The sequence below is a fragment of the Rhipicephalus sanguineus genome, chromosome 7 (genome assembly GCF_013339695.2).
Source record: "Rhipicephalus sanguineus isolate Rsan-2018 chromosome 7, BIME_Rsan_1.4, whole genome shotgun sequence".
NCBI classification, from domain to species: domain Eukaryota; kingdom Metazoa; phylum Arthropoda; class Arachnida; order Ixodida; family Ixodidae; genus Rhipicephalus; species Rhipicephalus sanguineus.
The window spans coordinates 6,639,641-6,662,948 of record NC_051182.1 but is presented as its reverse complement, the minus strand read 5'-3'; the positions used below and the strand labels follow the sequence as shown (position 1 = coordinate 6,662,948).

Genomic DNA, 23,308 nt, shown 5'->3' with positions numbered 1-23,308 from the left:
CACGCTTGCCCCGTGCATGCCTGTGCGTTCTTTTCGGGCGTCCTTCTTTGTGGTTCAGCGGCGCGCTGCAAGTATCGAACGGCTTCTCGTTCTTCGTGTCCCATTCCAATTTCTTGCTGTCACATTCATTGCTTCGCCCTTGTGGCGAATCTTCCTTTTTTGGCTTTGAGCAATGCGTTACGAGGTGGATCGACGCGTTTTGTACTTGTAGTAGTGGTGCGCACATCGCGGGCTTACCAGGCACGTCGACAGCACTGGCATTTATAGGGTAACGTATGGTGTGAAGTAATATCAGCACTCAGATCACGTACATCTGTATTATCGAAACGAAGTGCATTTTACGGTGCGATGATGTGAATATCATACGTAGCTTTCCGTAGCGTATTCATCCGGGGTCGAGCAATACTTCAATATAGCTTGCTAAATCGTAGGCATACAAATGTAATGTTTATCAAGTTGCTATAAAAGCGGAGCCAGCACTGGAACCACAGATGCTAACCTGGCATGAAGCCTGTATCATAAAAGTACACATGTAGCGTTTATTGCGCTGTTATAAAATTAGATCGCCAGAGCCACAACCATAATTGACGCTGCACCGACATTGCGCCTGCATAGGATGTTTTTACAAAGCACTTTCTTGACCTGCTGTGGCTCTGTGGTAGAATACCTGACAGCCACCCAGAATTCTTGGGTTCGATTGCTGCTGGGATCGTAATTTGTAACCCATATATGCCCAAAGTCAGAAAAAATGAAATTTTTTTTTACAAAAAGTGTACTTCTAGCCTCAAATGAAAGCACAAGTTTTTTATTTACTGCCAGATAAACAAAACACTTTTTCAAGGCGTCCTATAAATATGGGACAATGGGCATTAGAGGTGCTAGGTGCGAGTGTGGTAAGCCTTGAAACATTTTACGTGCACACCGACATTGCACTTCTTCCTCTCCATCACGTATTTTATACGAAGCATGCGTTTGCCCGGAGAAATCGGTCGGCATTTCGCGTGCACTTCTTCCTCTCCATGACATCTTTCACAAAAGCACGCGCTTGCCCGGAGAAAGCGGTCGGCACGTGGCAGCATGAAAAGCAAGCAATGTCTAGGCTTGCACACGTTGAGAATGAGGCCTGCTTGATGTGATGTAGGTGGCGCTAGTCATCAGCTAAAGAAATAGCGATGTTAGAGTGCATCAAAGAAGCGTCCTATATTTAGGACAGTGGGCATATATGGGTTAATCTTTGCATTCGTCGGGCCACCACTCCCGATGTCGTGTTTTTCTTAACGCTCTCAAATTTAATTACCAATATCTGTTCTCGCCGTTCTTTGTTACATATAAACTGTTAATCACCTGTGGCGCATACCAGTACACCGCGGCCCATGGTAAACGGGTATGTGCCACAAGTGTCTGGCGGAAAGGGTTTGCCGACGTACTCGACAGGATTTTCATGTTATTCATGTCATGACCAGAGAGTCATAATCGTCAAGTCCGCTTACCCTTCCATGCCGATTTTGGACTACACCAAGTAAAGGAGGCGATCACGAGAGCGCCCAGGCGTAGGCGGCTAAATAGACAGATAGGTAGAGAGAAACGCTCAAAGTGCCAATAATTCGCTAAGAAATGCTTCGCATTTAAAATCGTTGGTGCAGAACAAGAACGTCGACGATGAAGTAACACGGACAACGCACACTCTAGTGGTTGTGGTTCTCGACTGCAGACCCGCAGGTCACGGTATCGAATCCCGGCCACGGCGGTCGCATTTACGATGGAGGCGAAAATGTTTGAGGCCCGTGTACTTAGATTTAGGTGCACGTGAACTAATCTCCGGTGTCGAAATTTCCGGAGCCCTCCACTACGGCGTCTGCCATTATCATATCGTGGTTTTGGAACGCTAAACCCCAACAATTACTATTATTATAATTATCATCACTTTCACATCACTCCTCCTCACCCCTTCTCTATAGACTATTTACAAACGGATTTCGGTGCTGTCATAATGTGCTCTTAACCTTGCCGTTTTGTCTCTTAAACAACCAAACGAACATTGTTGCGGTGGACATATACAAATCAAAATGGTTGGGTTGCCGCATACGACGTTTCCTGTTTTTATCAATTATCGTCACGAGAAACAAATAAGAAAACGTTCGTGTAATACCCCAATGTGACGGCCCCCATATGGCTTACGCAAAATCGTCTATACTATACAACACAAGGATTTGCTGTGCTTTCTTTCTCTCTCCTGTTTTTTTTACCTATTTCTTTGTCTCTCTCTATTTGTTTCTCTTTCTTATGTTGTCTTTCTTTTTCTTTATCATTCTGTCGTTCTCTCGACCATAGCAGCGTAATCATACGGCTCTCTTTCTATGCGAAGCGAGGCACAGCTGTGCTAAGTGGTGTCGGGGCAACGCGCAGGGACGTCATAGCCAGGCGCCGTTTCTGGTCTACGCGATAGGGCAAAGAAAAAAGGTAGCGCGTATCTGCGTGCCTCGCTGCAAATGTCGTCTAAAGACGATAGAAGAGGCGCTGCGTGAGATATGGACGCCATTTGGCAATACTTCGGGAAACATGAGTGCTGTGTTGCGGGCTGGTAGTCCCGGCGCAGCAGCAGGCGAAGACCGGCGGTGACCAACGCGACCGGCGGGGACGCCAGCCAGCCCGAACACGCGGTTTGGCGCGAAGCGCTGAAGCAGAAGAAACGTCCGCACTCAACGAGTACTCTCCACACCTTCTTTTATTTACACGTCGCCTGGGTAAAACAGGAATGCCAGAGCCGCGCCCCATGGCATTCGTACAGTGCAATACAGAACCGAAACCAAAACACAACAATGAGCTCGTGCAGAGGGCACGGAGGAAGGCAAGTTTCAGCGCAGTCGCATTTTCAGCGCAGCTTGAGAAACTAGGGTCTTTAGAATTACGTATGTATGCGTTTTCCATTAAAAGAACACACCACTTAATACTTACCTAGTGATGTTGCGCCTCAGATATGTGTAATGTTTGCTTTTTGATCGACAATGTACACAAGTATGAACTTAGTCAGCCGTTCAAGATGGCTGGCCCTAGGGCAAGTGGTTCAACTTTGGCCGAGTGGCTGAATCGAGTATCGTGCCGACAAACAGAAAGACAGATAGAAAGACAGAGCAAAATTTCTCCGTCTAAGTATCCGAAGAAAAAATCACAGCATATCCACGGAGTGAATGATGATGAGTGGGCGAAGCTGCGGAGGTTCGTCGGTAAACCGTGAATCTTCCGTAAATTCTGCCCAGTACATCACCACCGACGTGAGATCGGGCTCGTTCATACTAAAGGTTCGATGAGAGTTATGACGACTTGCAGCTCACTTTATTTTACATGTACGCTGTGAATTTTCATTGTTTAGAAAACCATTGCTTTAGAAAACATCTGGCGTCTTTTCGTTTTGCTTTAGAAACATCTGACGTTCTTTCGTTTTGCTTTTAGAAAACATCTGGCGTCTTTCGTTGGTTTATTTCATCAATCAACGGCGTTTTGAACAAAATTTTATTGTTTAATCACGCACAGGAGAAATGTCACCAGGCACTACCTTGGAGGTAAACAATGGCTGCTAATGGGAATGAGAGACAGAAGAAGTCGGCTTTTAGCTAACACTTACACTTCTACTTCTACTAACGTTTCCTACTGGAACATGCCAATGGCTGCTAAATGGGAATGAGAGACAGAAGAATTCGGCTTTTAGTTAACGCGCACGCTGCGAATTTTTATTGTTCAACAACGCACAGGAAAAATCTCCCACCGGCACCACCTTGGAGGTCAAGATCTGGTACTAGCGTTACGACTGGTTACGCACTACGACTACGAGGGACGAACGGGTGCCGCTTTAGGGAGCTTCGCCCCTAAAACTATCGTCTTTAAAAAGTCACAGTTTGGCCGCAAGGGCGACGCAATCAATGCAATAGCAAGACATTGGAATGTCACACGGAGAACGAGAAGCATGTCGATACTTGCAGCGCGCCGCTGAAGCACAAAGAAGGACGCCCGAAAAGAACGGACAGCCATACACAGGGCAAGCGTGAACTAAAGTGTCCACAATGGAGAATCAGATGTTCTTAGACATTTTTTTTTCTTTTAAACTGCGGCGCGTGTAGTGACCGCCTGCGTTTCCTGCACACGGGGGCGTCTGATGCAAGGTGTGCCCGGTGTTTTGTTTTTTCTTCCTTCCACATCACGAGTGGGTACAGAAAAAGGCCACTTTGTCGTGCGCGTCTCAAGGGCAGTATTCAAATTGAAAGAAAATTAAGAGTGTTGCGTCTGCAAATGTCAACAATGAAGCATGAGACGGTATTAGATATTTCTTTTTCTTTTGAACTGCGGCGCGTGGAGGACCCCCTGCGTCTCTTGCCACACGGGGGCGTCTGATGTAAGGCGTGCCCGGTGTTCTTTGTTCATCTTTTTTTTTCGCATCACGAGTGGGTACAGAAAAAGGCGAACTCGTCGTGCGCGGCTCAAGGGCACTTTTCAAAGTGAATGAAAATTAGGATTGCCATTTTTTGGGCGTGTTGGTAAACGGAAGCTGAAAACTATTTGAGCGCTCACAAACAGGGACGTAAGGGAGACGACAACGCAATGCGCTAACTTCTACAATTTTATTTCCAGAAAACACCAAACTATTTGTCCGTGCACAGTGGCACCACCAGTCAACCCTCTAGCCAACCAGAAAAGCCCTCTCCCGATCTAAGAGGTCGATTGATGGTGCACTAACACATGTGTCACCATTGCGAGAGATAACTAGGGCTTCGATTATCTCTCGAACGTCTTTATCTTTATGCTTTGCTAGTACCTTACAAGAATCATACAGTGATGTGCAACTGTGCACTAATAAATAGTTCCACTGTGCACGGATAAATAGTTCGATGGTTTCTGGAAATAAAATTGTTGAATGCAGGAAAATTTGCGCTAAACTAGAAAAGGACAACACAAAGAAGGAACACTTAAACAGATCGTGCGCTCGATCTGTTTAAGTGTTCCTTCTTTGTGTTGTCCTTTTCTAGTTTAGCGCAAATTTTCCTGCATAGTATGAACCAACTAGCCCCTCAAGACGTCCTGATTAAAATTGTTGAAGTTTGCGCCTTGTGTTGGTCGTCTCCCTTACGTCCGTGTTTGTGAGCGCTCAATATGTTTTGGAAAATTAGGAGCGTTGCGTGATAGAAAACACGCTCAGGCTCCTCCGATATTTGCTTACCACCAGCGGTGAATGGCGTATATAAATAGCTCGCCGTTATTTCGCCGGCCCATGCATGGGGCATGGTTGAATTGTCTATTGCAGCGGTCTTGGGAATGAGGCGTTGATGGTTCGAATCCCCGCTTGGGTGCTCCGGAATTTTAAGTGCGAATGCACTTTATAAGCGACCCTGAATCCGCCGTCCCATAGCAACGGCGCGAGGAGCGGAGAGGAGCGTCTGTAGCAACGGCGCAGCGACGTCACGCCCCACGTGACTGCGCGCGCTCCGCCCTCCGCTCCGTGGCTGCGCGCGCCCCGCGCATTGCCTGTGGTGATGAAGGCCGGCGGCGAGACGCCGAACGAAAGCGTGCGAAGCGAGGCGAGCACCCCGAAGCCGATCTGGCGCAGGGACGCGCGATGCGTGAGCGAGCGCGGGCCCTCGAATTCGATCGGCCGGACGCGCGCTTCAAGCGAGACTTCCTGGACCGCAGCTTCGGATATAGCTGCGCGGTGTGCGATCGACTGTGGTTCGACAACAACCTGAGCCCCATCTCGGGCGTGCGCAACGCCGCGAACAAGTTGAACGCGTTGCGGGTTCTTTGAAACGAGTTCGGAAGACAGATCATCATCATCAGTAAAAGTGCTTTGCAAAAACGGCCAGACCTCCGTGGGTCGGCTGGCGCGTGCTCTCTCGCTGCCGTCTCCTTCGCTTGGCTCTGCAGTTTAGTCGCGCGCGCCCCCTCATAGCATCACCCCGTGCTTCGCACTTCCTCATACTCCCCTTCGGGGAAATGCGGGTTTTTTTTCTTCTGCTTGATTTTTTTGTGCCTTTTTGCATATATACATGCATATACATATCCAAATAGCTAACGAGCTCCGCTGTTAAAAGTCTACTGTCATCTACCTGACTCGTATGAGCCGTCTCCTTTGAGGCCGTATAGCAAAAAGGGAGGTGGCAAAGGCTGGCACCTTCAGCAAGCTAAAAAATTGTGGAAGCTTCGCACTAGTGGTGCTGAGCCCGAGCAAGAGCGCAGGTGAGTGGCCTTCGCTGTGTCACTTCATTTTTATTTCTCTTTCTTGCTGTTTCTTGTATCTCTTTTTCTATATGTTTCTTTCCATTTCTGTTTTTCTACCTCTTTCCTATTCTCTCGCTTTCTCTGTATCTCCTGATTTCATTCTCTGTCTTGCTCTCTGTTTTTTCGTTTCTTTCTGTTCCTTTCTCTTTCTCTGTCTTTCCTTGTGTCTCTCTCTCTCTCTGCTTCTTTCGTTCTTTTTGTCTTGCTCTGTTTTTTTATATTTTTAGCACGAAAGTGTTTTATGACGTATTTCCGTCACAGACATGACGCTGATAAAGTCGACAATAACAGATCAGAAAGCTTTAAGAAAAACTGTTTCGTAGCACCAAGTGCAAGTCGTGCCCGCCAACTCGGCAAATTCTTCACAGAAACACTACGGAATATGAAAAAAATTGGCCGCGTATCTGCGTGCTTCGCTGCAAATGTTGTCGAGAGACGATAGTCTTGTGCCGGTCGTACTACACGAGACCTCCTCCTCTACGTTGAACGGCCGCATCTGCCTCATAGCGTCGCATTTTCAGCGCAGCCTAAGAAACATTAGGGTCTTCGGGATTACTTATCTACGTATTTTCTATTAAAGGAACATGTATTGATGGTGCGCCTCAAATATGCATAATATTTACTTTTTAATCGACAGTGTTCACAAGAGTCAAAGACTCACTAGCAAACTGGTCGTGGGAGGCGCGACTCTCCGATCTGGACTTGGGAAGCCAGCTGGCAACCCTCGGCCAGGCCCGGCGAGCCGCAGAAGCCAGTGGGGCCCTGGAATAGGGGCTCCACCCATCTGCACCAGGACTACCTGTGCGCATTAATAAAGTTGTTCTTCTTCTATGAACGGCCGTACCAGTTCAAGATGGCTGAGCGGTAAGCAAGTGGTTAAACTTTGGCCGTGTGGCTGAATCGGGTGACAAACAGAAAGACAGACAGACGAAAACTTCTGGGTTTAAGTTCCCCAAGAAAGACTATCGTCTTTAAAAGCTCCGCCACCGGGAATGGAACCGACGACCTCTCGGTCCACGACAATAAGCGCCTGGCGCTCTACTGACAAAGCTAACGAGGCACATGCGCAACACTACACAAACGCTCCTTATATCTCTCGCACATTCTCTATCGCACGGTGCTCTCCGGTGGCGGGGCTGGGCGGAGCGGTGCCGTAATACGCATCTTTCTGGTCATTGTATTCGTGTTTCCAAGAGTATATATTCCAGCATGTTTGTGTACAGCGCGAGGATCGACGGAAGGGACACAGTCGAGCGCTGACTCGCAAATGAAAAAAATTATTTGAAGAACACATGGACGTGAAAGCAGAAAACATATCACCACTTCGCAGAAGTGTGAGAAAACCAATGGAAAAGTCCGTCTTTGTCGATCCTTGCGCTGTACACAAACATGCTGCCGTACCAACCAGCCCAACATTCAATGCTGTTGTAGTATATATTCCGCTGCGGCAAATTAAAAATCTCGTTGTCAGTCAGCGCTTGGTCCTGTCCCTTCTTTTTTTCTCCCGTTGTCGCGCTGTTTACCCGTAGTTCGGTAATACGTCATGACACTTACTAGCGCCGATAGAGAACTATTCGGCGAAGACGCATTTAAAGCAGGGCTTTAACCATGACCTCCGAGATTGCGCGCAATCTCAGATGTCATGTTTAAATCATCTGTGGCGAAGCCTTGGTACTGTTTAATGGGTTGCGCTCTCCAGAGGCTTCTAGCGGGTCGTCCTCGTATGAACGCCGCTCGCGCGCGATGTCCGCCACGATGTTATTCGGCCTTCGGACAGCCCATGAAAACAACTTTTATTAGGTCCAGCAGTCATTCATGCATTCGGACAGCCCATGGGTGTCTCCTGTTGTTCTCGCTGCGAGGAAGGACAGTTCTGTGCGGTTCTGTGTGGACTGCCGACGGCAAGATCACTCGCAAGATCACTCGCAAGGATCTTTATCCGCTGCCGCGAATCGACGACGCGATTGACAGCCTACAAAGAGCAGAATACTTTTCATCTCTCGATTTGCGCTCGGGGTACTGGCAAGTACCCGTGGCTGATGACGCTCGACCGAGGACAGTCTTTGTCACGCCCGACGACTTGTACGAGTTCAACGTCGTGCCGTTTGGTCTGTGCAATGCGCCCGCGACCTTCGAGCGCATGATGGGTACCGTTCTGCGCAACGTGAAATGGCACACGTGTGTGTTACCTGGACGACGTCGTCGTTTTCGCTCCGGACTTCTCCGCGCATCTCCAGCAACGCTGGCCTTCAACACAATCTGAAGAAGTGCCAATTTGCAGCACGGTAGCTCCAAGGTAGCACGGTAGTGTCCAAGGACGGAATCCTTCCCGATCCGGCCAAGCTTCGGGCCGTAGACGAATTTCCCAAACCTACATCCGTTAAAGACCTGCGCAGTGTCGTAAGAATGTGTTCGTACTTTCGAAAATTCATACGAAACTGCCACCATCATATTACCGCTGACGAAGCTCCTTAGAAGTAACGGGCCCCTAAATTCATGGTCGCCCGAGTGCGACGACGCGCTCGCAAAGCTCCGTCGTTTGTTGACGTCTCCTCCCATACTACGTCACCACGACCCTACGGCCCCAACGGAGGTACACACGGACGCCAGCTGTGTAGGCCTCGTCGCTGTCCTTGCGCAGCGGAAACCGGGGTTCCCCGCGTGTGTCTTTGCATATGCAAGTCGTACGCTTACTAGAGCCGAGACCAATTACACCGTCATTGAAAAAGAGTGCCTGGCGATCACCTCGGCTCTTGCAAAGTTTCGACCTTATGTGTATGGTCGCCCATTTGATGTCGTCACCGACCATCATGCATATGCTGGTTGTCGTCATTGAAGGATCCCTCAGGCCGTCCCACCCGCTGGGCACTTCGCCTCCAAGACTAGGACATCCGCGTGCTCTACCGTAACGGACGCCAGCATGCTGACGCCGACGCCCTTAGCGCTCCCCCTTGCCTGACTGCAACGCTTCCTGCTCATTATCTTTCATTGCCGTTTCTTCCATCGACGTTCACACCATCGCTACCGAACAGCTTAAGGGTAAATGGATCGCCTCCCTGATCGACTCTCACTGATCCGTGGGCAACACCATCTACTCGCGCGTTTTGTCGTCAAGCCCACCATTTCGCCATACGTGACGACCTACTGCACAGACGAAATTACAACGCCGACGGCCGCCAGTGGCTACTCGTAATACCCCGCAGTCTGCGTTCTGAAATATGCGAGTCCTTCCAAACTGATCCGCAATGCGGGCACTCTGGGGTAATATAATAATAATATCTGGGGTTTAACGTCCCACAACCAGGATATGATTATGAGACACGCCGTAGTGGAGGGCTCCGGAAATTTCGGCCACCTGGGGTTCTTTAACGTGCACCTAAATCTAAGTACACGGGCCTCAAGCATTTTCGCCTCCGTCGAAAATGCAGCCGCCGCGGCCGGGATTCGCGCACTCTGGGGTATCCAAAACTTACCACCGCATTCAACAACATATGTTTGGCGAGGGATGTTCTGTTACGTGCAGAAGTTCGTTCACTCGTGCCTCTATTGCATACGCCGAAAACCTTCGATGCACGTGTCGCCAGCAGGTCTACAACCATTACCTTGCTCTAACCGTCCACTTGGGCGCGTCGGCATGGATTTGTATGGGCCAGTTCCTCTGACGTCGGCTAGTAACCGCTGGGCCATCGTCGCTGTTGACCATCTCATGCGATACGCCGAAACCGCCGCCGTCCCAGCGGGTACAGCGCGCGCTGTTGCCTCCTTCCTGCTACACCGATTCATACTGCGTCACGGTCCACCCCAAGAACTTCTCGGCGATCGAGGCCGTGTCTTGTCGGAAGTCGTCGAAGGCATTCTCAAAGAGTGTCATGCTGTTCACCGCAAAACTATTGCTCACCACCCGCAGACGAATGGCCTAACCGAGTGCTTTAACCGCACGCTCGGCGACATGCTCTCAATATACGTCGCCGCCGATCACACAAATTGGGATACCATTCTGCCCTTCGTCACCTACGCCTACAATACCACCCCTCAGAGCACTACGGGTTTTTTACCATTTGTCCTACTGTACGGAAGGCATCCATCGCACATCGTCGACACGATACTTCCATGCAAGCAGGATCCATCTGAGTGTGCGCCTATTTCTTCCACAACCAGACTTGCTCAAGAGTGTCGCGAGCTTGCGCAGACCTTTACGACGCATGAACAAGAGCGACAGAGGAGTATTCGAGGACCACTATTTCTGATCCCACGTTCCTCCCTGGAGCGCTCGTATGGGTCTCGGTCCCTACCACTGCAACTGGCCTCTCTACAAAACTACTGCCGAAATACGAAGGTCCCTACCGTGTCGTCGAATGAACATCCCCGGTCAACTACCTGACCGAACCCATTGAGCCTTCTCCGAACATGCGCATTCGAGGGCGCGACATAGTCAACGTGGAGCGCCTCAAGGCCGACTATGACCCACTCGTCGTGACGAGCTGTTAGGTCGCCGGACGGCTGCCTTTTCGTACCTGGGGTAATTGTGGCGAAGCCTTGGTACTGTTTAATGGGTTGAGTTCCCCAGAGGGTTCTAGTGGATCGTCCTATTCTGAATGCCGCTCGTGCTCGGAGTCCGTGCTTTTTCCTTGACTGTAGCCACTGTGTATTGCCGCTGAGTGCCGTCCAATAAACGCCTTAACACATCTCAATACCAGCGAGGAACACTGGCCGCACGGGCATCGGGGACTCGCCATACATGCAGTTACATTCTTCGCCTTTCGCTTCTTGTTAGCTTGTGATGGCTCGTCGTCGGAGTAGTGCAGCTTCCACAGGCAGCAACGGCGTTTCTTCGCCGCCGACTGCTTCAAGTGAGATAGCCCCGACTAATAAAGCTGCTGCAATAAGCGCTGCTGAAAGGCAGCGATGTCGACGGCTGAATGTCTTGCCCTAGTGGAGCGTGACAGAGGCCAGCGGGACGTGGCCTCTGCGCGCGTTCGCGGCTTAAGCTACGATGCTCTGCCTCCCATATTGCGGAAGCGCAGTGGGATAGTGTATGCTTGAAGACAGGCGTACGTTAGCCTATTACTCGGGAGCACAAACCATGCCGTTTCTCTCCTTAATTGACGACGCTTTGAAGAAGTGTCGTCAATTAAGAAGTGTTGGTTGTGTATAATATAGAGAAACAAGTGTCCATCGAAAAAAATTCACCTTCTTTCGCTCGTTCTTTTGTTTAGCGCGTTTTTTGTACTTGTACCCAATAGTGGTCCTTTTTTAAGACTCTTAGTTCCGTCATACCTTTCCCCCACATACAGCTGTGCACATCTAACTTGCAGCTTTTGACATGCGCTTTCAATTTAACCTTTTCCTTGGGTGGCGAGGGGGCTCTAGGCACAAGATATGGCAAGTACTGCAGATTGGGCAAGTTGGTGCATTACAATATCGTTTTGGTATAGCGCAGCTCAGTTTGAGCATGAAGAAAAGAGGCTACAGCGAAGAAGGAAACACAGGCGACATGATGAGCACTAAGCTTGAAACTTTTGTTTATTTCATGACCCTACAGCACAATATATGGCTCACCTCACAGCACACGTGACGCATATGTAAACTTACCAAAAAAAATCCACGGGGTGAATGATGATGAGTGGGGCGAAGCTCCGGGGAGAATCATCGGTAAACCGTGAATACTCCGAGCGAAAGTGAAAGCGCGCCAACAGGGAGCGGATTTTATTACAACGGTCCCCCTGGCGTACGTCGCCGCACTAAATCGAACGATTGCCTGCCACCAATGACAAGTGCCATATGTGAATGTTCCATGAATTCTGCCCAGTACATCATCAACGACGTCAGATCGGGCGCGTTTATACTAAAGGGTCGATGAGGGTCATGGCGTCTTGCAGCTCACTTTAATTTTACATGTAAGCTGTGAATTTTTATTGTTTAATCACGCTCAGGAGAAATCTCACACAGGCACTACCTTGGAGGTCAAAATTCAGTGCGTATATATATGGGTTGGTCAGTGAACGGTTGTGCAGCGCGAGCACTCGGTTTTTTCAATCAAGAAACTGGCTAGCAGACGCTACCTAGAGCACGCATCTGCAACGCAGCGAGCGCGGAGCGTCGGCGTGGCGAGGCGAGAGGGGGGGGACTTTACCGATCGGCGCTCGCCCGTTGCCGATCGGGCGAGGTGGCTACATACTACTACTACAGAGGAGGGAACGACCCACACCCTAAGGAGCTTCACCCCTAAAACAACTAAACATGTCGCGCAGCACACGTGACCAGAAAGCGCCGTTTTCGCCATTGCACACGCTCAAGAAAGTCGATCTCTTTTTCAGATAAGGCTATAGATGGCGTACTCACACACAGCTTCACACATTTCGCAATAGAATTCGCCTCGATGATTTCACGAGTCAACTGATTACGACTGCGGCTCAGAACGACGCAATGATCAAACAAAGGAGTGCATACACAGGTCTTACAATGCGTAGCCAGGAAACTGCCTGAGGAAACCTTGTTTTTTACATTGCAACAATGCTCCCGCAGGCGGTAATTGCGAAAACATCTGTCCGATGTCCCGTCTGTCCGTCCCGTCTATCCTATGTAGACCACATCGCATGACAGAGGGAGTATATGCACGACAGCTAGAGAATATTCAACAAACCTATCCACATGCCTCTTTCCACAGGCGGCTTGGGACTCCTGAGGATTCTTCAGCTTCCATAGTCGACCTAGTTTCTCTGGAGCAGAGAACACTACGCGGACGTTTTCTGTCCGGGTTATCTTCTTCAATTGATGTGATACTTTATACACATATGGTATGACACCGGTTTTTCCAGCATCGGGCACACTATTGTTCTGCGAACGTCCCCGCTTACGTGAAACTTGCAACAAGCACTCAGCCACTGACACCTGCACCAACACTGGATAGCCTGCTAGGGATAATCGCTTGCTTTTTCCTGCAAAACTAGCGGCCATAGTGTGATGGCATGACTTCATCAAGGCATTCCTAAAGCATGCTCTGGCAACCCCTCGTTTAATTAGCTTCGAATGCGCTGAGTTTTACTGCAGGAGAGGCTTTTCTGAGCGTGGTTCATAGCACCACCAAGTATGTTCTACTGAACAAAACAGACGATGGTCAAGAAACCGGATACTACCTTCCGGTATTTCATACGTAACATCAAGGGGAACCAGACACTCCTTAATGGTTGGCAGAATTTCTGCAACCTGACGGTCAACGTCATTTGAAGCACACTCAATAAAAAAATGCCGGCAGATCCCACGCATTGTGGGAATCGATGTAATGCGAAGCAGCCAGCAAAGAGCTGCATACATCGTCTTGTATGCCGTTTAGCACAATGCGTGTCATGGTTTTCATGTTAACTCCTACTATTTATGTTCGTCACACAGTAACGTCGCGCAATACCAACTTCGGGGTAGATCAAGCTAGCGAAACGGCCGCCAGCGCACCATGAGCCTGGCACGTAAGTCATGCTGTACATGGCATGTGTGTCATGACTTTCATGTTAACTCGTGTTATTTATGTTCGTCACACAGTCACGTCGCAAGATACCAATTTCGGTGTATATCGAGCTAGCTAAACGGCCGCCAGCACCCCATGAGCGTGGCACGTGTCATGCTGTACATGACATGCGTGTCATAATTTTCATGTTAACTCGTGTTATTTATGTTCGTCACACAGTCACGTCGCGCAATACCAACTTCGGGGTAGATCAAGTTAGCGAAACGGCCGCCAGCGCACCATGAGCCTGGCACGTAAGTCATGCTGTACATGGCATGTGTGTCATGACTTTCATGTTAACTCGTGTTATTTATGTTCGTCACACAGTCACGTCGCAAGATACCAATTTCGGTGTATATCGAGCTAGCTAAACGGCCGCCAGCGCCCCATGAGCGTGGCACGTGTCATGCTGTACATGACATGCGTGCCATAATTTTCATGTTAACTCGTGTTATTTATGTTCGTCAGACAGTCACGTCGCAAGATACCAATTTCGGTGTATATCGAGCTAGCTAAACGGCCGCCAGCGCCCCATGAGCGTGGCACGTGTCATGCTGTACATGACATGCGTGTCATAATTTTCATGTTACCTCGTGTTATTTATGTTCGTCACACAGTAACGTCGCGCAATACCAACTTCGGGGTAGATCAAGCTAGCGAAACGGCCGCCAGCGCACCATGAGCCTGGCACGTAAGTCATGCTGTACATGGCATGTGTGTCATGACTTTCATGTTAACTCGTGTTATTTATGTTCGTCACACAGTCACGTCGCAAGATACCAATTTCGGTGTATATCGAGCTAGCTAAACGGCCGCCAGCGCCCCATGAGCGTGGCACGTGTCATGCTGTACATGACATGCGTGCCATAATTTTCATGTTAACTCGTGTTATTTATGTTCGTCAGACAGTCACGTCGCAAGATACCAAGTTCGGTGTATATCGAGCTAGCTAAACGGCCGCCAGCGCCCCATGAGCGTGGCACGTGTCATGCTGTACATGACATGCGTGTCATAATTTTCATGTTAACTCGTGTTATTTATGTTCGTCACACAGTAACGTCGCGCAATACCAACTTCGGGGTAGATCAAGCTAGCGCAACGGCCGCCAGCGCACCATGAGCCTGGCACGTAAGTCATGCTGTACATGGCATGTGTGTCATGACTTTCATGTTAACTCGTGTTATTTATGTTCGTCACACAGTCACGTCGCAAGATACCAATTTCGGTGTATATCGAGCTAGCTAAACGGCCGCCAGCGCCCCATGAGCGTGGCACGTGTCATGCTGTACATGACATGCGTGTCATAATTTTCATGTTAACTCGTGTTATTTATGTTCGTCACACAGTCACGTCGCGCAATACCAACTTCGGGGTAGATCAAGCTAGCGAAACGGCCGCCAGCGCACCATGAGCCTGGCACGTAAGTCATGCTGTACATGGCATGTGTGTCATGACTTTCATGTTAACTCGTGTTATTTATGTTCGTCACACAGTCACGTCGCAAGATACCAATTTCGGTGTATATCGAGCTAGCTAAACGGCCGCCAGCGCCCCATGAGCGTGGCACGTGTCATGCTGTACATGACATGCGTGCCATAATTTTCATGTTAACTCGTGTTATTTATGTTCGTCAGACAGTCACGTCGAAAGATACCAATTTCGGTGTATATCGAGCTAGCTAAACGGCCGCCAGCGCCCCATGAGCGTGGCACGTGTCATGCTGTACATGACATGCGTGTCATAATTTTCATGTTAACTCGTGTTATTTATGTTCGTCACACAGTCACGTCGCGCAATACCAACTTCGGGGTAGATCAAGCTAGCGAAACGGCCGCCAGCGCACCATGAGCCTGGCACGTAAGTCATGCTGTACATGACATGCGTGTCATGACTTTCATGTTAACTCGTGTTATTATGTTCGTCAGACAGTCACGTCGCAAGATACCAATTTTGGTGTATATCAAGCTAGCGAAACGGCCGCCAGCGCCCCATGAGCGTGGCACGCAAGTCATGCTGTACATGACATGCGTGTCATGATTTTCATGTTAACTCGTGTTTTGATGTTCGTCACACACTCACGTCGCGCGATACCAATTTCGGGGTAGATGAAGCTAGCGAAACGGCCGCCAGCGCCCCATGAGCGGGGCATACCAACTTTGGTGTACATTCGATTAACCAAGCGACCAGGAGAGCACAAAGTCGTAGGCGGATAGATAGATAGATAGATAGATAGATAGATAGATAGATAGATAGATAGATAGATAGATAGATAGATACGCTCAAAGTCGCAGAAGTTCGCTAAGAAATGCTTCGCATTTAAAAAGAAGAAATCATCAACATAACAAAACGCTTTGCGCAATTTTGTTTGGGTGAATTTATATCGGACAGAATGACATCGCGTCGGGACAAAAATCACACCATTTCCGCTATAGGGGATTATGAGACCATGCGAAGCAGCGTTTCGGCATGTCGAGGCCGAGTTTCAGGGGGAATGTGGAGAGAGGGAAGGGGAGAGGGAAGGGGAGAGGGGGAGGGGAAGTGGAAGAGGGTGAAGTGGGGGAGGAGGTGTGTGGAGAGGGTTCGCGCATGCGCAGTAGGGGTGGTCACGCCGCACACCAGCACAGGATTTAACTCCGCCATAAGATGCTTCACATCTAAAAAAGATCGCTGAGTATGGGTGCAATGCATAATCCTGTACATACCCCCTTCTTCTGTAGATAAACGGCATCACCCATTTAATAAAACTTCACACGAGATAAAAGTTTAAAAGCTCCGAAAATGGCTGCTAGATATCAAGGCATCATTCTGGAACTTGATGGCACCATATTCATCATTATACTGTTCCACTACTTCTAGCAGGTCTTTGTAAGGAATGGAGTAAAAACGATCCTTCATAACAAAGCAGAAAACTGGGCGAGTTGGTATGTATTCATCGTCACAGGAGAGCGCGCACTTACAACGGAGACAAAGGGAGAAGAACACGACAACACAAGCGCATTCACAACACAACACAAGATCCTTCATGTCAATGGAAATAGGTTGGTAAGCTTTATCAGCGTTAGTTTATAAAAAATTGATTATTTCATCCGAGTTCCTTATCATGAAGGGGTCGTCAATTGACAAACACTTAAGCTTGGCTTGTAAAAACAGTGCTACTGGCTTCTGCCAGGAGATATACCATTTCATTGCGTCGAGAAGTCCGTTTTATTGCAACATGATAAAGGTCTGTAAATGTTTTGTCAGCTCACAGTGCGGAGGTGTTAGATGTACTCAATAAGATTCAAGCGCTCATCATGTTCACTGCAGGGCTCTCTCCGGTTCCCGGCCGTTCGTCCTCCTTACCGGAGCAGCCAGGAGTCTGGCTTCTCAGAAGAGGTCCTTGGCGCTGGTGGTCCCCTTTACTGTCGCTGGCAGACGCCAGTGCTTTCAAATCATGACATATCATTCCGGCTTCACAGCTTCTATGCGCCTTCGAGCAACTGCACCGCCAACTACCTGCTGGTGGATGACGTGGTGCTGTGTCCAAACCCACCAGTTATCCATTCTGTTCTCATACACAGAGAGAACATCATCAACGCTCAGGTATGTCATAAAGCTGTGCACTATTTCCTGAAGTAGCCTTCAACTTAATGCATTGAGAATTAAAGAAGATCAACTTTAGAAAGTACAAGATCTGTTGAAAAACGTTTTGTCAGCAGAAACACATTTCTTTTTTATTACGACGCACGAATTTCTAATGGTCCTCAAATAGTCTCATCTGTGATGCACACCTTATTTGTGATGCGCACGTAAGAGCTCGCCTCCAACATGGCTCCGGCGTCTTCCTCACTGTGGGCTCTGTCATTCCTGTCGTCTGCGCCACTTAGACATCGTAGGCTGTCGACAGCCCCATGTTGATCCCAGTGCGCGCTGGCAATGCGAAGGAAGAGCAAGTCTGGTTGAAGGCAGTATTTATACAAACCGACCGCCCACCCAGGCTGCGCCCACCGAAGTCCTCCGCTCGAGTCCCGCTTGGTTGAAAAACAATCGCATAAACAGCGTACCGTCCCCCTAAAGGATAAAAAGAACTCGCGCGACACTCTCTTTCTTCAATGTTGCCAGTGTTGGCCGTCAATACGACGGACACAGCCGTCGAAGCACGCGGTATGGGCCCATGTATCGAGAAAGTAGCTTCTCAGAGAGGCCGGCACGTCGCGTTGGGGACCAGAGAAGAACGAGGGAACCCGTTGGAAGACGTTCGTCACGATGCCGCTCGTCGTAACGGTGCTTCTGTGTATCTTGAGACGCCGTCAATCTGTTGCGGGCAAGCTGACAGGCGTGGTCAGCGCGGGCAATAGCGTGGCGTGCGTGTTCTGTGGTCGACTCTGCAGCAGCCGGAAGGAAGGTATCCAATGCCAACGTTGGTTCGCGTCCAGACAAAAGGTAAAACGGTGAGTATCCAGTGGTGTCGTGCCGAGAAGAATTGTACGCGAACGTCACGTAGGGCAGTGCAAGGTCCCAGTCACGATGGTCGGTCGACACGTATTTCGAAAGCATGTCTGTCGGGGTCCGTTTTAAGCGCTCTGTCAGCCCATTTTTCTGGGGATGGTAAGAGGTCGTGAGCTTATGCTGGGTGGTACAGGAACGCTGAATATCGTCAATCACTTGAGAAAGGAAAGTACGGCCTCGGTCTATCAACAGTTGGCGTGGGGCACCGTGCACTAAAATAAGATCCCGAAGTAAAAAATCAGCGACGTCTGTAGCGCAGCTGGTTGGCAGGGCTCGCGTGATTGCGTAGCGGGTCGCGTAATCGGTAGCAACGGCAACCCAATTGTTTCCTGAAGTGGATGTTGGAAAGGGACCGAGAAGGTCCAAACCGACTCGGAAGAAGGGCTCCGGTGGGATGTCGACAGGCTGAAGATACCCAGCAGGAAGTCCCGACGGCTTCTTGCGGCGCTGCCAAACTTCGCAGGCGTTGACATAACGCCGCACAGAGCGTACAGCCAGGTCAGTAGAAGCGGCGGCGAACACGGTCATACGTGCGAGAAACGGCAAAGTGACCAGCGGTTGGGGCGTCATGAAGCTCGTGGAGGACTGTGGAATGCAGGTGCTTTGGTACGACCGGCAGTAGATCGGGTCCGGCGGGTGGCACATTACGCCGGTATAAGGTGTCATCTTTGAAGGCAAACATGCGTACAGAGACGTCGTGCGGGGAGGATCGCAGCCGTTGTATTATTTGACTGATAAGCGGATCCCGACGCTGCTCGTTGCCGAGGCGAAGCAGCGGGGAGAGGGAAAATACGCAGTCGATCGAGGCATTGCTCGTAGAGTGCCGGTCATCCACAGGGTAGCGTGATAGGCAATCCGCATCTTGGTGCAGTTTTCCACTCTTGCACACGACCGTGCAGGTATACACGTGCAAACGGAGTGCCCAGCGAGCGAGACGACCTATGGGATCTTTCAAAGAGGCGAGCCAACAAAGGGCATGATGGTCGGTGAGCACTGTGAACTGTCGGCCGTATAAATAAGGGCGAAATTTCGCGACTGCCCACACCAGAGCCACCTGAAGCCACCGGAAGCAAAATACAGTACATTTGCCCGAGAACTCCTCGCGGTATACCTCGCCATCAAACATTTTCGCCATTTATTGGAGGGCCGGGACTTTTACGTCGTTACGGACCACAAGCCCCTGATGTTTGCCTTCCATCGCAATCACAGCAATTACACTGCACGGGAGATCCGTGAACTACGCTTTATTTCCGAGTTCACTGTGGATCTCAGACACGTCCATGGGCCGGAAAATGCTGCTGCTGATGCACTATCCCGCATCGATGCCTTGTCGACCCAGCCACCACTAGACATGGAAGAGCTAGCAGCTGCCAAAAGCAACGATCCTGAGCTGCATCGTCTTCGTTCTTCATCCACGTCTCTATCGTTCACAGAGTGCCCGCTTCCATTTTCTGCCTCATCAATAACGTGCGAAACGTCTACTGGTGTCTCTCGGCCCTTCGTGCCTTCAGCTTTTCGTCGTGCAATTTTTGATCAATTGCACAACATGAGCCATCCTGGTATTCGTGCGACCCAGAAGCTAGTCACATCTCGTTTCCTTTGGCCAAGCATCAATGCTGATGTCGGACGCTGGGCGCGAACTTGCCTTGAGTGCCAGCGGGTTAAAGTTCACCGTCACACTGTCACGGCAACATCCCCCTTTCGGCCTCCAGACGCAAGCTTTTCTCACGTCCATCTCGACATCGTCGGCCCTCTTCCGTCATCGCAAGGAGCCTGTTACCTGCTGACATGTGTGGATCGCTTCACCAGATGGCCGGAAGCGTTTCCCATTTCCGACATTAAAGCACCAACGCTTGCTAAGGCTTTCACAAACGGCTGGGTGTCGCGCGCGCTTTGGATGCCCTTCTGTCGTCACCACTGATCGCGGTCGTCAATTTCAATCGGCCCTTTTCACCGCACTTGCCAATATCCTGGGCATTCGACACATCCACACAACTGCCTACCATCGTTCCGCCAATGGCATGGTCGAACGGCTTCATCGACAACTGAAAGCTGCCCTCACTGCTCACCAGCCAAGGGAACGTTGGCTCGACCACCTCCCCTTCGTACTTCTGGGCATCCGATCAGCATTGATAGCGAATCTCGGCTGCTCATCAGCCGAACTAGTCTGTGGCGTTTCCCTGCGTCTTACAGGAGAATTCTTCGAGCTGTGAAGAGGTTTATTGGTCGTTGAAAGACGTAATGGTCGTCAGCGGCAAGCAAGCGAGAAGAAGCGTCCAGAGGCACAGCGGCGATCCGAAACACGAGCCGAGCGAGCCGAGCGTTGGCGATGCTGCTGGATGGAGGCGCATCTTCTTCTCCACAATCGCCCCTGCTGAAAAAGGAGCCATCCTGGCGACCTAAGAAGTTTCAGGTAGAGGCTCATGGTACGGCTTGAGGCGGGAAACATGGACGATGTCACGTCCACGCCGGCGCATGTCATCCGATCGAGAAACTGGCTCGATAAGAGAATTAACTGGAGAGATTTTCTCCAAGATGGTGTAAGGGCCCTCGTACCTTGGAACGAGCTTCGAGGAGAGTCCCGGAGTCTGGTATGGGACAGAGAGCCATACGAGAGACCCTGGGGCATAGCTAGGGTCCGGAAGTGAAGTGCTGCGGTTTTCTTTCTGTCGCTGCTGCTCTTGCGAGCTTAACGTGCGGGCGAGCTGGCGGCACTCTTCGGCTTGTCGAGCAGCTTCGGAGACAGGTGGACACTCGGAAGCATCAGGACGGTAGGGAAGTAGGGTGTCAATAGTATGTGAAGGCTCGCGTCCGTAAAGGAGAAAGAAAGGCGAAAATCCGGTAGTTGTTTGTATCGCGGTGTTGTATGCGAATGTTACATAAGGGAGAACACGGTCCCAGTTGCTATGGTCAGATGCGACGTACATCGAGAGCATATCACCCAAGGTGCGGTTAAACCGTTCCGTGAGCCCGTTAGTCTGCGGGTGGTATGCTGTGGTTGTCCGATGAATGACGTGGCATTCCGAGAGCAGAGCTTCGACGACCTCGGAGAGAAAAACGCGGCCTCTGTCACTAAGGAGCTCTCGAGGGGCGCCATGTCGAAGGATAAAGTGACGTAAAATGAAAGAGGCGACATCCCGAGCGGTAGCGCTAGGCAAAGCGGCAGTTTCGGCGTAGCGTGTCAGGTGGTCGACAGCCACGATAATCCACCGGTTGCCATCTGCGGTCATTGGAAGGGACCGTAGAGGTCAACGCCGACGCGATCAAATGGCTTGGCAGGGCATGGAAGCGGCTGCAATGCGCCGGTCGCACGTAAAGGTGTCGATTTGCGTCGTTGGCAGTCAGGACAGCACTGCACGAATTTCCGCACAAAATTGTACATGCCGCGCCAGTAATAGCGATGGCGAAGGCGCTCGTATGTCTTGAAGACCCCGGCATGGTCACATTGCGGATCGTCGTGAAGAGAGGCGCATACTTGGGATCGCAAGCTGCGTGGAATGACCAGTAGCCATCGGCGGCCATCGGCAGCGTAGTTGCGGCGATGAAGCAGTGATCGCGGATGGTGAAATGGGAAGCTTGACGACGGAGGGATCGAGATACAGGAATGGTGGATGTTCCACATAGATAATCAAGAAGAGAAGCGATCCACGGGTCACGACGTTGTTCGGTGGCAATGGAGTCGAGATCGAGAGATGACAAGGGGTGGACGCATGTGGTTGCGCACGCTGGATCTGGCGGTAAAGGTGAGCGGGAGAGGGCGTCAGCGTCAGAGTGTTTGCGTCCGCAGCGGTATACGACGCGAATGTCGTACTCCTGGATGCGAAGTGCCCATCGCGCTAGGCGGCCAGAAGGGTCCTTCAACGTGGCGAGCCAGCAAAGCGCGTGGTGATCGGTTACTAGATCGAACGGGCGGCCGTATAAGTACGGCCGGAACTTTCCAAGCGCCCACCACCAGAGCCAAACACTCTTTTTCAGTCACGCTGTAATTCGTTTCGGCTTTCGTCAGCGTGCGACTAGCGTAGGCGACGACGTGTTCGGAATAGCCGGGCTTTCGTTGAGCGAGGACAGCGCCAAGCCCGACCCCGCTGGCGTCTGTGTGTACTTCGGTAGGAGCCGTCGGATCGAAGTGACGAAGAATAGGTGGGGAGGTGAGCAGGCGGCGCAGTGTAGCGAAGGCTACGTCACATGCAGAGGACCAGGAGGAGAGGTTCACGTCACCGTGAAGAAGCTGGGTTAACGGTGACATGATGGATGCAAAATTGCGAACAAAGCGCCGGAAATAGGAGCATAGACCTACAAAACTTCGAAGTTCCTTCATGGTCGTGGGCTTAGGGAATTCCGCGACTGCACGAAGTTTTGCAGGGTCAGGTAATACGCCCTGTTTGGACACGATGTGGCCTAGGATGACGAGCTCGCCGTGCAGCGAAGCGGCATTTCTTGAGGTTAAGCTGAAGGCCAGCGTTGGTCAGACAAGTCAAAACGTGCCTGAGGCGACGGAGGTGTGCAGGGAAATCATGGGAGAAAACCACGACATCGTCGAGGTAACACAGGCACATAGACCACTTTAGACCACGTAGCGTATTATCCATAAGTCGTTCAAACGTAGCAGACGCGTTACAAAGTCCAAAGGGCATGACGTTAAACTCGTATAGGCCATCAGGTGTAATAACGCAGTCTTCTGGCGATCGGCTTCAGCATAGGAACTTGCCAATAGCCAGACCGCAAGTCCAGTGACGAGAAGAATTCTGCTCCGTGAAGGGTGTCAATGGCGTCGTCAATGCGCGGCAAAGGATAGACGTCCTTGCGGGTTATCTTATTCAAACGACGGTAGTCCACGCAAAACCGGATAGGTCCATCTTTCTTACGCACCAGTACGACAGGAGACGCCCAGGGACTGTGCGATGGTCGAATAACGTCTTTACGAAGCATGTCTTCGACTTGGTTGTTAATGACGCGGCGCTCTTCAGCGGAGACGCGGTATGGTCTTGACGCAGCGGCTGGTGTAAACCGGTGTCGACGTAATGTTGTACTTGCGACGTGCGGCCCAGTTGAGGT

At 50.5% G+C, this 23,308-nt stretch overlaps 1 protein-coding gene across 1 annotated transcript in view; it reads left to right on the top strand.

Moving 5' to 3' along the window:
* Positions 1 to 23,308, top strand: part of LOC125759285 (uncharacterized) — an 88,658-nt gene that overhangs the window by 31,692 nt on the left and 33,658 nt on the right. Inside the window, exon 2 of the mRNA XM_049417697.1 lies at positions 17,072 to 17,347. Within this exon, the coding sequence (XP_049273654.1) occupies positions 17,072 to 17,347 (276 nt within the window). The remainder of the gene's footprint in view (positions 1 to 17,071; positions 17,348 to 23,308) is intronic.